Here is a 16538-nt window from a genome sequence, read left to right on the forward strand (position 1 = left end):
GATAGGTTATAGGTTATAAAGGGATATATCATGTCATATTAACATTTTGACATTTTAACCATGTTCTTAAAGTATAAAAATGCTGTGGGAGGAAAATGTATGTGAACCACGTGCCTTTCTGCCTATATTGATCATAAAATGTGGTCTGACCTTCATCAAAATCATAAAAATGAATAAATAGTGTCTGCTTACACTAATACCACCCAAATGTTTACATTTTATCATATTTTATTGACCATAACATGTAAATATACACAGGACAGTGAGGAAAAAGTAAGTGAACCCAGGAATCTCGCTGGACTGCAGCAGTTTTGTAAAGAGGAAATGGTCCAAGATTCACCCTGATTGTTGTGAGCTTTATTACAGGAAAGCAGTTATTGTGGCAAGAGAAGAGTCAGACAGCTCTCACAGTCTCATTTTTTTCTGCAAAATGTCTAGTTAAACTTTTTTTTTTTTCTATTGATGATAGCAAGTTGTCCAGGCCCTGAGGCAACAAAACAGCCCCACACCGTGATGCCCCTGCTCCAGACTTCACAGTGAGGACAGGGTTTAGATGTTGGTGATGTTTTCCTCCACACATGACGTTGTGTGTTCCTCCCAAACTATTCAACTTTGGTTTGCAAAGGAGAACTTGGATGCTCCACTGCACTACTGGCAAAATATTCTGTGGACTGATTAACCCAAAGTTCAATGGAGTGAATTAATAATGCAGGAAATTGTGAAGCGACTTCGAGCGTCTGGAAAAGTGCTGTATAAGACTAATGCATTATTATTATAATTTTTCCACTTTCATTTTCTCAAGGATTTTATTAAGTGCGATTATTGGCGACTTTGTCACAGCACAGTGAAGTTAAAGAGGAGGTTTTATGCTGTTTCCAGGTAAAACACATCTTTATCACCATCTCACACTTTGTTGGTTAGAAAATGCAATTTATTTATTTAATACAGCTAATTGCCTATCATTTTCCCCTTAAGCCCCTCCCACTCCACCTCCCTCCTCTTGCTCCCCTTCGCTGGGCAGCTGCTTCAATAAAGAAAGAGAAGGTGTGTGCGACGGGTGCCTTCAATGAAGCCCTGGCAAGTGTTTTTACTTCGTGATAAGAGGATTAAGCTTCGCACGAGATCGAGAAGTGGGGAAAGCATTTCCTGGATACATAGGACCACGAGAAGCTTTTTGGGAGCTATCAGAGAAGACTCAACGATCACTCAAAGCTGCGCGAGTGTCTGCTTTTGTTGAGAGAACAACACTACAACATGGCACAAAGCTCTAAAAGTCGTAAAAGAAATCTGTGATACCCCCTTTAAGGATTTCACAAAGCATCAGCGTTGTTTTCAAACTGTTTACTGATGTAGGAGATTTTTGCGGTTGTTTTGGACTTTCTACGGCACTTGCTTTCCTCACAGTTTGCGGTTCTGACTCTGCTCTTAATGCTCACTGTGTTGGCGTCCCTGGCACGACGCTTCCTTCACTTTATGAGAGGGCATCCGGGGTTAAAGCCGGGGGTTTGATTCAGCAATTCTCCGAACCCATGTGTTTGTCCAGCGACACCCCATAAAATTGTGAAAATCTAACACTGTTTTTCTTTTATTGCGTATAATCTGTATCTAGCATTAAAATTACACCCAACTCTGTGCGATATCAAAGCCTCAGATGAAGTGTTTAGAAACCGGAGATCTCCATGAATTAGTGACTCGTTAAAAGGCGACAGTTTGATGGCGTCCTGCAGCGGTGAAGGGTCAGGCCTCGACCTTTTCACCCGATCTGTTGCATTGGCGCTATGTCTGCAGAATGTCCGGGGGGGATAACGGTGTCCCGCGCTGAGATAGTGAGAGAAGAGCCTGGACCCGGACAAGAGGGCAGCCCATAAATGTGCTATTCCACAGCGTTTGACGAGGGGCGGCTCGGAGCGCAAGGGGAATCCAAAATAATCGTTAACTTTTGGAAAAATATACACCGGGTCAACGGAGATCAAATGCTTCTTCTGCAAACACGGGGCTGCCAGACAAGATGGAGCTGTGAATGCTTTCAAGATGAGCTCACACGGCGTCCAGTGTTTCAGGATGTTACAGCGGGCAATGTCACAGTTATTGATATACTATATAAATATAATTCATTCGGAGGAAAACAGAATGCAATGGTGTCATAATCTGAGATGAAGGGCAGCTCCATGTGTTCTAAGGCGTCATCATTGCTGGATTGTTTTAGAGTTGAGGACGCGCTGACGTCTCAAGTGGCTTCATCAGCAACTTCCAGTCTTTCAGCAGCTAACTGGATATACATGTAAGCTAGAAGGGACATCTTTAGCTTGTTAATGATACACCCTAGTGTTTTTCTCCTGGATGTAATGTGCCATCAGCTAAAACATGGAAAATTTGAGCTGACATCTCAAATGGGATCATCAGCAACTTCCAGTCTTTTAGCAGCCAACTGGATGTACATGTAAGTTGGAAGGGACATGTTTAGCTTGTTAATGATACACCCCAGCTTCATTCTCCTGGATGTAATGTGCTCTCAGCTAAAACATGGGATTCCAAAGCTTTTCCATCGGTACACAGAGTGGAGGGCAGCGGTCAATGCAGTCAGTGCTGCCACTTTCTATGTAAGAGATAATGTACAGAACGCTGGGTGACAGGGCATCTTGTTTTGCCCTGAGGGTACTTATCCGCTTATTATACGGCTATTTGCCAACTGAACACGCTTAAAACAAGCTTAATACACTTTTCACGACGGCCGAAAGGTTTATTTACTGATTTCCAAGGAAAATAGCTTCCAAAACTTTGCTTGGCTAGCTACTTATTGCGAGCCTAGCTACTTAGTTGAAGGTTCAGTTGGACAAGAGGATGGTGGTGAATCTTGGCGTAGCTTGGTTACACCGCCTTTGCGATGTCCAATCCCGTCCGACCTTGGAAGCTAAGCAGGGAAGGGCCTGGTCGGTACTTGGATGGGAGACCGTTTAGTAACACCAGGAAGCCTAGCGAATGTAGTGAGTGAGTGAGTGGTTGGTGGTTGTCGGAGGGGCCGATGGCGCAGACTGGTTGCCTTGCTTCTGTCAGTCTACCCCAGGGCAGCTGTGGCTACAATAGTAGCTCACTACCACGAAGTATGGAGTGAATGAATAATGCAATGGAAAGCGTCTTTGAGTGTTCAGAAAAGTGCTACACAAAACCGATGCATTATTATTATTAACTTGAAAGTCGGTCTGATATGAAAGACCTGTATTACAAGTACAAACTGTTGCCATTGTCAGTGGTCATCATTTTTTTCAGAAGTCCTCTATGAATGAAAATGATGACCGGTAGAACGATGGAAAATCCCATTCAAGGAGCGTTCTACTTGCAGTGTGAAGAGCCGTATAATAATAAATAACAATAAAAATGCATTGGTTTTATATAGCGCTTCTCCGGACACTCAAAGACGCTTTACATTGCATTATTCATTCACTCCATACTTGGTGGTGGTAAGTTACTATTGTGGCAACAGCTGCCCTGGGGTAGACTGACGGAAGCGAGGCAACCAGTCTGCGCCATCGGCCCCTCCGACCACCACCAACCACTCACTCACTCCATTCGCAATCCTGTCCTATCGCCAGGTGATTCTGACCATCCACCTGGCTCCACAGAGCGTAAAGGTCACTCCAAATCTGCCAGTCAGTAGTTTTTACTGTTGACAAGTTTCATAATCGCCATATTAATAGTTTTTTTTTGCTTCCAGGAATCTCCAATGTAAGTTATTGGCGTATTGGATGTTATGAGGAAATGTAGAACCCAGAAATATGAACATTAATAAAGATCTCTGACAGTAACTCCAGTTTTGACATTACAAGCAACCCGACGAGCCGAGACATGCCATGTCTGGACGCCGCTGTGAATCTGGCCGTCGCTGACACTCGGTCCTAATCAGAGACATGATGAAAGACGGATGTCATTTGAAAGAGCGCACGGGGCATTTGGACCACGAGTATGAGCCCCGCGTTTCCAAGTAGCCGCCGTGTTTGGCAGTAACACGTAGCAGAATGAGTCCATCTCAGTGACACGTGTTGATGCAGGGTCCAGCGCGGGTCGGGTTACAAGGCCGGCCTGACTCGAATACAGACCGGAGCGCAGGGACAGGGTTTATACAGAGCACTCACACAAGCAGCACGGATTACTCCTGTTAATCTACATTTATTAAACTTTTTAACCTCTCTAAAGTACTGGCTCTCAACTGGGATGCTTTCAGGACCCTCCTTGGCAAGCTGCAACCTATATAAGAATTGAATTTGAAATTTTATGGGAATTAAGGGAGGGTAAAGCTTTCATCTCATACTATTTGAGTCAATAAAAGTTTTAATATATGAGGCTCGCATCACATCATTTGCAGTCTGTCCCCAAAATGCATTCTCTTTCTCTCATTCCTGACACCACTGAGATCATCAGTAAACCGCCTCATAAAATAAAGCAAGTTTTGATTGAAGGATTGATTCTGAAGCAACACCTGGCCTCAAGATCAAGATAAAGTCAGGTCTAAGCTGCACTAACTAATGACCTAAGTCCTGCCAAAAATAACACGCTGCTGACAAAGTGTCTTGGATGAGAAGTCAGTTTTCCAACACCTAAAGGACAGAGCACATGACATTGCCCCAAAGCAGCACATTATCATTAATAAAGAAGAATTAATCTAGGTTTTAATAGGAAATAAGCCTAAACTAGTCAAATCCAGGTTAGTTATTGCAGTGTGCATGTGTTAGAAGGTAAATATATTCACCACACACTCTATAACCACCACCCTCGCTCCACTATACCATTGCAGATCCCTCTATATTTTTCAGCCATTAATCATCCCGTCCGCGCCGGCTGAAGCGCGGGGACTTCAGGGTGACTCGGGGTGAGCGGCAACAGGAGGAAGACGGATAGAGCTGTGCATGAGGCCAGAGTTTCCTGTGTGGCCAGGTCAGGTCAGTTCAGTCCATGGAGCGCTGATCTCTGCGGTCCGCCTATAAACGCTCCCGACTGAGAGCCCCTGCAGTGGTGCTTAGACTGTGGTATGTGTGCTGCTGAGGGGACTTCTCCTGGTGGTACTCGGGGTCATCTGCAGCTACGATATATTTTGTGTTTGATTTATCTGGACACGTGCTTTTAGTCTGCAGTTTGTTGTCTGTCCTGGGTTTCCAAAGGGTTTGAGGAGCACTGGCCTAAACTTGAACAGGCTAAGGCAACAGGGACTTTATTTCTTATATAACTTTGGCGTCTTGCTCAATGGTAAACAACTATAAAGAGTGTAAGCCCCAGAGAGGACCATATTGCACTTATTTCTGGGGGTAAGGGTAACTTTAGACTGTAGCACACGCAAGGAAGACACTACCACACACACTGCTGAACATCCAGGGGGAGGACATTGAGGAGGTGGACCTGGGTGTTCAACAATAAACTGGACTGGTCCCACAACACCAACGCCCTGTACAAGAAAGGCCAAAGTCACCTCCACCTTCTGAGGAGACTGAGGTCCTTCAGAGGGAGCAGGCCTCTGCTCAGGACTCTTTATGACTCTGTGGTGGCCTCTGCTCTCCACTACGCTGCCGTGTGTTGGGCCCCGGGCAGCACAGAGCGGGATTAGAAACAGACTGAACAAGCTGGTCAGGAGGGCCAGCTCCGTCCTGGACTGCCCCTGGACTCTGTGGAGGAGGTGAGGGACAGGAGGGTGTTAGCCAAGCTCACCTCCATCATGGACAACACCTCCCACCCACTGCACGGGACTGTAGAGGAGCTGAGCAGCTCTTTCAGTGGAAGACTGTGTCACCCTCAGTGCAAGAAGGAGCAGGTCCTTCATCCCCACTGCTGTCAGACTGAACAACAAGACTGTAATGTAACATGTGCATTAACCACTTTGCAGAATATATGCAATAATCCCTGTGTTTACATCACTTCTCTGAGGCACTTTATCAACCACGTGCACTATGATGTAAACCTGCACTGCTAACACTGACTTTGTTATAGTCAGTTTACTTAATTATTTACTGCTTATACTTTTGTCCCCACAAAGTCCTTGGTCGTCATTGTATATAAGACACCACTATTTTACAATTTGATTGCTTTTTGTTTATTTTTCTCACATGTTCTGCCTATTTGCACACCCAAGAGCTGAATGTAACAAGTCAATTTCTCCATTGTGAGATCAATAAAGGCTAATCTTACCTTATCTTAAGAAACCTCCGTAGACACTGGAGAACTTGCTCAGAAAGGACCCAGCCGACTTCAGGCTGGAACTGGGGACCTTCTGGCTAAAGTGGCCTCAAATAGTAGTCAAGTGTAACCTGCTGCTGTGTGCGCTCGAATCATTGCGAACTGCACAACAGCCTGGGGACCATGGCCCAAATTTTCGCATGGATTTGGGAACCAATCACAGACCGAGGAGGGACGGCAAGACGATGACGCGCTGTTCGATATACGGAAGCTTGTAGTTTATTTACGGATTTTAAAAAAAAGTTTATTTACGGATCCAACATGACAGCAGCAGACGCAATGGTATTTTTCGATCAAGCTTTAGACATTCTTCTAAAGAGTTTCGCTCAAAAGTTTACAGCGGGTACGTCATACGTCATCTCATACGATGATACGATTGGCTATGGCTACGTGCAGACGCATGATAGACTTTTTTTTCCCGTATCACCCAATAAACGACTATGGACGATCGTAAACCACACCTCTCCTACAAGAAAATGAATTGGTGGTCCCCAGACTAAATATCACTTGTGATTTTAGTCTGGTCAAGTGATGGGTGGGACAGACATTAGAAAAAAAAAATGTACATGATGATCCGTATTGCAGCTCCATTTGGTCCAAAAATCACACACACAGATAGAAATAGTAGAAAAATAGTATAGAAATAGTAGAAACAATGTAGAAATAAGTCAAATTAAACTAAATCTGAACCTAATTGACACTATACTGTTTATAGTGTAAGTGTAATGGGTCACAGTTTATATGATGATAATGGTATGGTATACAAGATTAATAATGCAGTAGGTGCCATCATAAATACAATTATGCATATTGTGTAAATATTGTAACCTTATAGATTTTGCTCCTTACTGTTACTGAACTACAACAAAACCACGTAACTCATTGTTCCTTTAAAATGATTTATTGCCTCTTGCTCATTGAATTGGTCATAAATCATAACTTTACAGCCAACGTGGAATGAGTGAGACTTCGAGACAAATGCCACGTTTTAGCGACGAAAGCCATGTAAACACAATACACAGAAGCTTCAGAAGCCGTCCAGTGTCGTTTCAATACAAACTCGTTTTCTTTACATTGACACAGAAACACATAAGAAAAGGCAAAATGAGTCACGGAGCAGTGTGGTCACAATACACACGACATAAAGCATATACTCATTAAAACCAGAGAAAGTGCTGATTAAGACATTCAGAAACGAGGAACTAGAGCAGAGCGGACGTCCTTCGAATGCAAAAGTTGGACTATGCAACAAAACGGGTACGAAAAGTAGTTTTTAAACTTCAAATACCGGTTTATATATACTCAGGCATTTGTTTGGGTGAAGCTGCGTCATTTTCGAAAAACCTTCAGGCGACATGTTTCACAGTAGTTTCTTCATAAAGTAGAGCTTGTGATGCGAGCAGATACAGGTGTGGACGTGAGAGGCTTCGATACAATCATTGTTCATTTCCAGTCGTTTCAAAATGGAGGCGATATTGGCAACGCGAGGCCACACAAAACCGTCTTGTAAACACAAAAGTCGAGCGTTCCCGGCCCGTCTTCGCCGACCACAACTCGCAGTCAGGTTTAAAGTGGCACGTGACTTTACTCTGAACCCAAATCTGTTCTGATAATTACAATATAAAAACTATTTTGCACAAAGACGCAACTAAATAATGCGAAACTATGTATGAGCTTATTCTGATACATTCTGCAATATTTCATAACGTGATTATGATGTTAGTGAGAGGAAAATCTGATCACTATAGACTCTTACTAAACAATCCGGGCTTAGCTGGAGGCGGGAGCTAGATGCTATTTCCATTGTAGCTGTTGTAGGGCTGGGTGATTGTTTTTTACTCAGTTTGGACGATTACGAGTTTGATCAATTTTATTTGAAATAAACTTTATAAAGTCTCCTGATCCTTGAAGAAAACTGCTCAAAGTCCTGCTCATTGATATTTCATAATGTGGCTACAATTAGGCCCATTAAGAAAACATAACCCTTTATTTAAAAATGGTTATTTCTGTTAGATATTCCTCGTCTGCTCTCAAAAGTAAAACCTCTTAATAGATACAGACGGCATCTCATCATAGAAGGGGGCGTGGCTTCGCCAAGAGGGAAAATAGAATCTTTTGGGAAACACAGTTTTTCACTCTTTTTAGCCGAAATATAAACGTATTTATCACAAATAGTCAAGACTAAATCGGGTCCATATGGATGTTTATTCACAGCAGTATTCTCCATTTTTAAAAATGTATTTATGGGCAGTGGAGCCACTTTGCTCCTCCCCATGTCTGTGTATCTTTATTTAGTAGAAAACTATATTCATAATTCAGCGTTTGTTAAAGTAGTTTTTGAATAATTAGAGAAAGTTTACATTTCTCAAAATTGTTTTCCCCTTTGACTGTTTTCAAACATGACCATATATGGGCCATTCCAGAGATGCGTCTGTATCTATAAGAGTTTTCAAAAGTGTTTTAATTTCATCGTCTTCATGCCTCTGCTGTGATTGACAGCCGTCTCCATGGAGACTCAAGGGAAAGGGGCGGAGTTAAATGGTCCGCTCAGAGCAGAGAGAAAGGCACAGGAGCAGACCGGAGGAAAGTGGGAAAGAAAACTCCAGCGCGTCCTCTTAAAACACAACACTTTGGCCTTTGTGAAGCAGCAGATCGCCAGAAAGTCTCTGCTTCTCCACTGGAGTCATTTCACTGCGGAGCGTCTGAAACTGGCCGCACGTTAGGAGGACATGGAGCGGCGGACTCGATTTTACGATTTAGCCATTTTCCAAATCGGCTGTTTTTAAAAGCATGAATTCATTGAATTAATTTGATTTATCGCCCAGCCCTAAGCTGTTGTTATAGTAACTATAAACAAATGTCTGACTGTTGTTGGAAATATCAGATCAACCTTATTTTATCGTCTTGTTCTTGTACCTTAAGCAACAACAGGACCACAATTTTTTGTTGTAGTTTTACACTTAAAATCTTTAGTTTTAGTTGAATCATATTTCTCTTGATCACTTCCTGCCTCGAGCTGATGTCACTGATGATGTAAGCAGTTTAAAGGTCTATACTGCCAAATTATTGTTTTTGCCACATTAGATGACACAATATCCGTATTGTCGCAAAATTACTCAGATTTAATTGAGATTTATTTTGACCTAAAAAAAAATGCATAGCAACTTATAAATATGTTTAAGTTCAGTTTTGAGTCATTTTTAAGTCTTATTTTGACTAAATCGGACAAAAGCTGTGTCATACTGTTTAAATTTAATGGAATGGTTATGACATTGTTATGAAATATTACAATTCAATCTCATATCAGCTCAAACGAAAAGTAAAAGTAAGTTATATTTAAAGCAATCATCTTATTTAAAGTGTTATTTTTCATACTTTTTTTTAACTTGTTCTTGCAAAGTTGTCACATTCAGCAGAAAGCACCGACTTTGACTTTCAAAATGTGCTTCCCCGCAGTGCCACCAGAGGGAGCTGTTGCAGAGACAAACGTAAATCAACTACACAGATCGCAGCGCCCTCTCCTGGAGACACGACATACTGTTTAGCCCTTATCTTTAAAGGATGGCTGCATATCTAAATGGCTTTGATGCTCTTTGCTCTGAACGTTTTGCGGCATGATGGACCTTGTTATGGAGTCGTTTGGGGAGGTAAGTTTACTCAGCTGTGTGGGGTGACTGCAGTGGGACACAGGGAGCTACAGGAGGCAGCGGATGATGCGGATGGAGAGACTGCTCAGAACTGGATCCAGTTTGTGGGTTGCTGTTGCTGTGGAGGGACAGAGCTGCAGAAACACACAGGCCGTTGGGACACTCCATAACAATGGGGAAAATCACATATTTCTGTGTGTGAATATTCCTTACTTTGTAGTAGAGGTGAAATCTCCCCATAGATCAGAACCAGGATGAGTCTGAACCACTGTGTTGGAGTTACTGCTGTCCAACTCCAGGAGGCATCCTAATGAATGGACAGACAAAACAGTCAGTGCTGAATATGAAAAGTTATGGCAAGTAAAATGTTCAAAAACGTGACTCATCTGTGTCGTCAAATACGAGGAAAACATTTTCAAATCAACTCATGGTTTTACTGACACTTTTGCCAGACCCTATTGGTAAATAAAATAAAACAATAATAGAGGCTTACACTGGTATTGCGGTTTTCAAGCCTGTATTAACTGTATTAGTTTCTCTTCTCTTCTCTCTCTTTGGTTCCCAAAGTGAGGGTCGGGACCCCCTGGAGGTCGCAAGATGATTTTGAGACAATATTTTTTTACATTACTAACATTGAATTTGATGCATTTTTTATTGAAATCTGCATACTTTAGTGAAATACTTTAGGCAAATATCAATATACAGTATCTAAGCCAAAATCATTAAACCAGATTTTAAATGTTTTGCACCTTAAATTATTATCAACGCCAATTACATTTTACGAGTTGTTTGTTGAGTGATTTGGGGGGGGGGGGGGGGGGGGATTGAACCTGGGACCTTATAGCTGTGAAGCATGAGCGCTAACCTCCGTACCACTGTGCCACACAATTAAAGAACGGCACTCTCACTTTCAAAACGTGGGCTTTGTATGCAAATGAGAAATATATCTTCATTCCACTTCTTTACTCATGTGTATACATCGCTCTCCGCAGGATGATTGGACTGTACCAACTGAACTAACTCGGAGGCGTGTTAAATAGTATCTAGTATATAATAGTATTTATTATAATACCTCAATCATTATTTGATATACTAAATGATGACTTGTGAAAATGTGGTTCATGTCTCAAACAGCAGCCCAAGCTCTTGTTGCAGCCCAGTTAAAGCCTATAGGTCTATGCAAGTCTATGAATGTTCACCAAATCAGCCAGACATGCTCCTCAATCTACAGCCTGTCCAGTTGATTTAGTTTATTGCACCTCACTTACCATACTATATTCATGTCTTTATAATTATAAATAGCTATTGAGGCCTTTTTCTGTCCCAAAAGTGCCGCTGTCCACCTGTAAACGTCCGGTCTCTTCCAGCATGTCACTGTTATACGGCAGAACTTTTCTAAGCGGAGTCGAGCAGCACTGACCTGTGTCCAGACCTCCCGTCTGCTGAACTGTGTTGTGATTGGACGAGCCAGAGGAAGGGGGTGGCGCTATCTTTCCTCCAGGCGGCGGTGGGAGGAGTCCGAACCCCCCTGAGCCCTGAAGACGAGGTTTATCCCTCTTCTTCCCCTGCTACAAGGACAAAATCCCCAAAATTACCATTGCATAAAAACATTTTAAATAAGAGAATTGTAAGAGTTTTGATTGATCTGTTGGTGCTGGCGGTCACTAAATCAGGGAAATGATGGACTAAAACTGAATTTTTCACATTTTGTTCAAGCTGACGTGTTTTTTAGGCTGCATTGGGAAAAAAGACATCAGTGATTTTGCAAGAGATATTGTAGCTTCTTTTTATATGGTTATTGCTTCACCTCATATTCCAATAAAAATGTGGCAATGTATACAGCCCCTAGACTTTCTAAGAAAAGAAAGAAGAAGAGGAAGAAGAAGAAAAAAGAAGGAAGCAAGGAAGCAAGGAAGCAAGGAAGGAAGGAAGGATGGAAGGAAAGGGGGGAAGGGCAGAAGGAAAGAAAGAAAGAAGGAAATTAGAAAAGATAGATAGAAAAAGAGAAAAAAGAAAGGAGGAAAGAAGGGAGGAAAGAAAGAAAAAGAAAGAAGGAAGGAAAGATAGAAAGACACAAAGAAGGAAAGGAGAAAAGATAAATAGATAGAAAAAGAGAAGGAATGAAGGAATGAAGGAAGGAAGGAAGGAAGGAAGGAAGGAAGGAAGGAAGGAAGGAAGGAAGGAAGGAAGGAAAAAGAAGGAAGGAAGGAAGGACGTAAGGAAGGACGTAAGGAAGGAAGGAAGGAAGGAAGGAAGGAAGGAAGGAAGGAAGGAAGGAAGGAAGGAAGGAAGGAAGGAAGGAAGGAAGGAAGGAAGGAAGGAAGGAAGGAAGGAAGGAAGGACGGACGGACGGACGGACGGACGGACGGACGGACGGACGGACGGACGGACGGACGGAAGGAAGGACGGACGGACGGAAGGAAGGAAGGAAGGAAGGAAGGAAGGACGGAAGGACGGACGGACGGACGGACGGACGGACGGACGGACGGACGGACGGACGGACGGAAGGAAGGAAGGACGGAAGGACGGAAGGAAGGAAGGAAGGAAGGAAGGAAGGAAGGAAGGAAGGAAGGAAGGAAGGAAGGAACCTCTGAATGAATGTCTTATGACTGTCTTGATTTATACTGAGCACAGCCTCTCTTACCCCTATATTGAGCGTGATGGTCTGTCCTTCTTTAAACCCCAAGTCGAGCTTTGGTCCGGAGTCTCCGAGCTGTGCGCTTTTGCTGAGCTCATCCTCCTGCTTCACCCATCTGTGGAGACATCAGCAGACACGGGTAAACAAAACGTGCCTCAGCAGATTTCAGGAACAACTAGAGCAGCTCAAATCCAGTGCAGGGGATGACGATAGAAAACGCTGGATTTAGAGCAAAAAAACAAGGCAATGTGACCGCGACATGAAATAATTGACCGTGTTATGTGATACGTTTTCTTTGGATTAAAATGATTTACTATGTGTTGTATTTATGAGATGGGTGGATGTGTGGCTACTGTATCAAACAACAACTGAGAAAACACTGAAGTCGCCACGTTTTCTGGTATTCCGGGCATAATCATAAAGAAATATAGCGACTGGAGCGATCATTTACGCAAAACACTGCAGTGTGTTTATGTTTACTGCCCCCGACAGGGCTGATTCCCGTGGTAATGTTGAATAATTAAAATGAACTCACACATAATTGCATTTCAGGAGAGGGCTTTAGGGTGAGCAGATTTTAAAGAAATACGACCAAATGTAGACAGAATTGTGTGACCAATTTTAAATATATGTTTATATGTTTAGCTCTCATTGTAAATATTGGTGACCGAATACCTGCACCACAACAAGCAATACAAGTCCTACAGACAGCATGTCATATATACAACCCACAACCCATTCGTTTCAATACGTACTTGAAATGGTCCTGCAGAGCTACATTGGAAGGAAGGAAGGAAGGAAGGAAGGAAGGAAGGAAGGAAGGAAGGAAGGAAAAATGGAATGGAGGAAAGAAAGAGGCAAAGATAGAAGGAAAGATAGAAAGAAAGAAGAAAGGAAAGGAGGAAAGAAAGGAAAATAAAAGAAAGAAGGTAGGAAGGTAGGAAAGAAATGAAAGAGATGGATAGAAAGAAAAGGAAGAAAGAAAGAAAGGAGGAAAGACGGAAGGAAAGAAAGAAAAAGAAAAGAAAGGAGGAAAGAAAAAAGAAAGAAAGAAAGAAAGGAAGGAAAGAAAGGAAGGAAAGAAAGGAAGGAAAGAAAGAAAGAAAGAAAGAAAGGGAAGGAAGGAAAAAAGAAATGAGGAAAGAAGGAAGGAAGGAAAGAAAAAAAAAGAAAGAAGAAAAGAAAGAAAGAAAGAAAGAAAGAAAGGAAGAAGGAAAGAAAAAAGACATGAGGAAAGAAGGAAGGAAAGAAAAAGAAAGAAAGAAAGAAAGAAAGAAAGAAAGAAAGAAGGGAAGAAGGAAGGAAAAGACATGAGGAAAGAAGGAAGGAAGGAAAGAAAAAGAAAGAAAGAAAGAAAGAAAGAAAGAAAGAAAGAAAGAAAGAAAGAAAGAAAGAAAGAAAGAAAGAAAGACTCCTATTTCTCTCATACAACTTGACATACGGCACAACCCACTCGTTTAAATACGTACTTAAAATGGTCCTGCAGAGCTACGTTGAAGTCGAAGGCGTCCCCTCTGTCTCCAAACCCAACTCCTATAAAAGCGCTACGGCCTAAAAAAACAAAAAAACAAAAATACAGTCCTGCACAATCCAATACAAGTAATTAGGAGCTACATTTAGAGTGGGTTGTTTTACTCTTACCATTGTCATCTTGTATCCTAATGACAAAGTATCTGCTGGAGTCACTGACCGTCTCCACTGTTATTCCCGGATACTCGTTCACGGGGGCCTGGGCGAAAAGCTCCCCTGCAAACACACAACAAATCAGAATGAATGACCGCCATATTAGAACAGGAATGGAAGTGCAATGACATCACCGCATGGCCACAAAGTCAAGCCGCTTAATAAAATAAACCCCAGTTATGAGCGTCTTCTTCCCATTCGTCATAAGGCCTCTCTGATATGAACATAGATAAGCGGCTGTTTGATCAATAACAGAACGACATAATTAAATTGAATCCTTCATCAGGCTCTTGTTGATCCCGTGCCGCGAATGCTGATACCTGACACTTTGTCCTCCAGTTTGATGAACGCCACTTTGCCTTTAGCCGTGATTCTCATCCGTCCGGACCAGTCGGGGACGTCCAGCTTCCAGTCAGCTGCTCTGTAAAAAAAAACAAAAAAAAACATACATATATCAATTAAAATAAACCCCAATGTGACCTTTTCAAGATTAACCAATGCATGGTGGAAACAGACCCATGATAATCAGCCAAAATCCAATAACTTTCTCATTCATCAACATGACACTGATCATATTTTGAATCATCAATGATAAAAGAGAATCTTTGTATCACATGAACTGATTCACATGGGTTTCAAATTAGATCATATGTGTAGATTTGATTCAATACCAAGTCAAGCACTAGGTCTATGTTCTCCTAGGATGTAATTGCCAAATGAAATTGCAGGCCTGAACATGGACATTGCTTTGTGCATTAATTATGAATGAAAACAATGGGAAACATTGATCCATGGGAGCTCGTTGTGTACATGCACCGGGCTAAATGGGTCATAAAAACACAGCCGAACTTCCAAGCCCCGACCAGGTCATCTTACGCTTTAGTTCTTTGTTTTAAGGTTTAATTAAAAAAATATATAAAAAAAATCTATATCTGCACCCCATGGGACAAGTTCGCACCAAAGCGCATGCCAATTCACAATGACAAACTCCTCATCAAGAAGTTCATTAAACCCCATTTGAGAGGTGAATCTTTACTACATTTATATAAGCCATGTCGTGACTGACTGCTACCACCCGGCGTGTTGTGCCCCCCCTCTCTTTGACAGGCGCAAAGTGACAGCAAACACACGACAAGCTTTCACAACAGTCCAAAACATGCAGCAGTGAGAGCAGCCGTGGCCCCTCTCTGGTTTACCTGTACGCGCGGTTGGAAGCCCTCGGGGGGATGCGGTAGACGTTTACTTCGGGTTTTACGCACAGGATCGACTCGTATTCCCCTTCGGCCGCCATCTTGGATCAGCTGTTATTGGAGTGGGAGTGTGGTTGTGACTCATTTGATTCAGCGCCTCACACAGGGGGGCTTGTGTGCTTCGCGCTCGCATGCTTCTGCAGACCCGGAGCTGCTGCAGATTCAGGGCCACGACCACGGAATTGGATACGGGGCCATCTGCTGTTTGTGAGATCATGTATTCACCGAATCCAAGTGCCAAATACATGCAAAAAAAATCATTACATTATATAAGAGAGGGCTCCGGAAATCCAAACGACAAGCCGAAATTTCACTTACTGGACTAAACAAAAGCAGAGCCTATAGATACAGATGGCATCTCTGGAATCACCCATACATGGTCATTTTTGAAAACAGTTAAGGGGGAAACCAATTTTGAAAAAATGTATATTTTCTCTAATTATTCAAAAACTACAGTAACAAACGCTGAAATCTGAACATAGTTTCTACTAAATAATGATACAAAGACATGGGGAGGAGCAAAGTGGTTCAACAGCCCATAAATACATGAATAATGGAGAATGCTAACTTGATGCTACATGTTAGCATCGGGCTAATGCTAACGGTTAGCTAACGCTTGCTACAACTGCCGTTTTTTCACTTCTACTGAACAAATTGCTGTGAGATAATATCCATATGGACCCGATTTACACTGGACTTTATTTATGTGTGATAAATAAGTTGATATTCCACCAGAAAATGGCAAAAAAGAGTGAAAGAGTGTGTTTCTCTAAAGATTCTATTTTCCCCCTCGGCGAAGCCACGCCCCCTTCTATGACGAGATGCCGTCTGTATCTCATAGATACAGACGGCAGGAAAATGAATTCAAAGTTTATCAGAAAGCGGAAATTTACCTTTTTCACAGCTCAATTAAAAGGCCTTAAGCACACTGTGTAAAAAATGTAACTTTTCGGTTCCCAGCGGAAAAAAACATGCTCCTAATAACCAGCTCGACATAGAAAAAGCAATTTTTGCAGGGGGTTAAAGAATGAATTTGTAAGTGGACCTCACCTAAGTACATTTTTCCGCCTGTACATCTCCATGGAGACGAGCTGGAGACGT

At 42.3% G+C, this 16538-nt stretch overlaps 1 protein-coding gene across 1 annotated transcript; it reads right to left on the reverse strand.

Annotated features, from left to right (window-relative positions):
* Nucleotides 1-10033: 10033 nt before the first annotated feature.
* necap1 (NECAP endocytosis associated 1) lies at nucleotides 10034-15545 on the reverse strand. The gene is made up of 7 exons (XM_079571393.1): nucleotides 15384-15545; nucleotides 14508-14608; nucleotides 14146-14250; nucleotides 13974-14055; nucleotides 12511-12619; nucleotides 11287-11434; nucleotides 10034-10173 (listed from the first exon to the last, which is right to left on the reverse strand). The coding sequence occupies exons 1-7, from the start codon at nucleotides 15476-15478 to the stop codon at nucleotides 10076-10078; spliced, it is 738 nt and encodes a 245-aa protein (XP_079427519.1). The 5' UTR covers nucleotides 15479-15545; the 3' UTR covers nucleotides 10034-10075.
* Nucleotides 15546-16538: the final 993 nt, after the last annotated feature.

Source organism: Gobius niger, assembly GCF_951799975.1.
Source record: "Gobius niger genome assembly, chromosome: 14".
Lineage (NCBI taxonomy): Eukaryota > Metazoa > Chordata > Actinopteri > Gobiiformes > Gobiidae > Gobius > Gobius niger.

Coding starts and splice junctions, on each gene's coding strand:
- necap1 (XM_079571393.1), bottom strand. CDS start 15,478: ATGGCGGCCGAAGGGGAATACGAGTCGATCCTGTGCGTAAAACCCGAA. Junction 14,056..14,145: donor TAGGATACAAGATGACAATG/GTAAGAGTAAAA, acceptor TTGTTTTTTTAG/GCCGTAGCGCTTTTATAGGA. Junction 11,435..12,510: donor CCATCACGCTCAATATAGGG/GTAAGAGAGGCT, acceptor TTGTCCTTGTAG/CAGGGGAAGAAGAGGGATAA.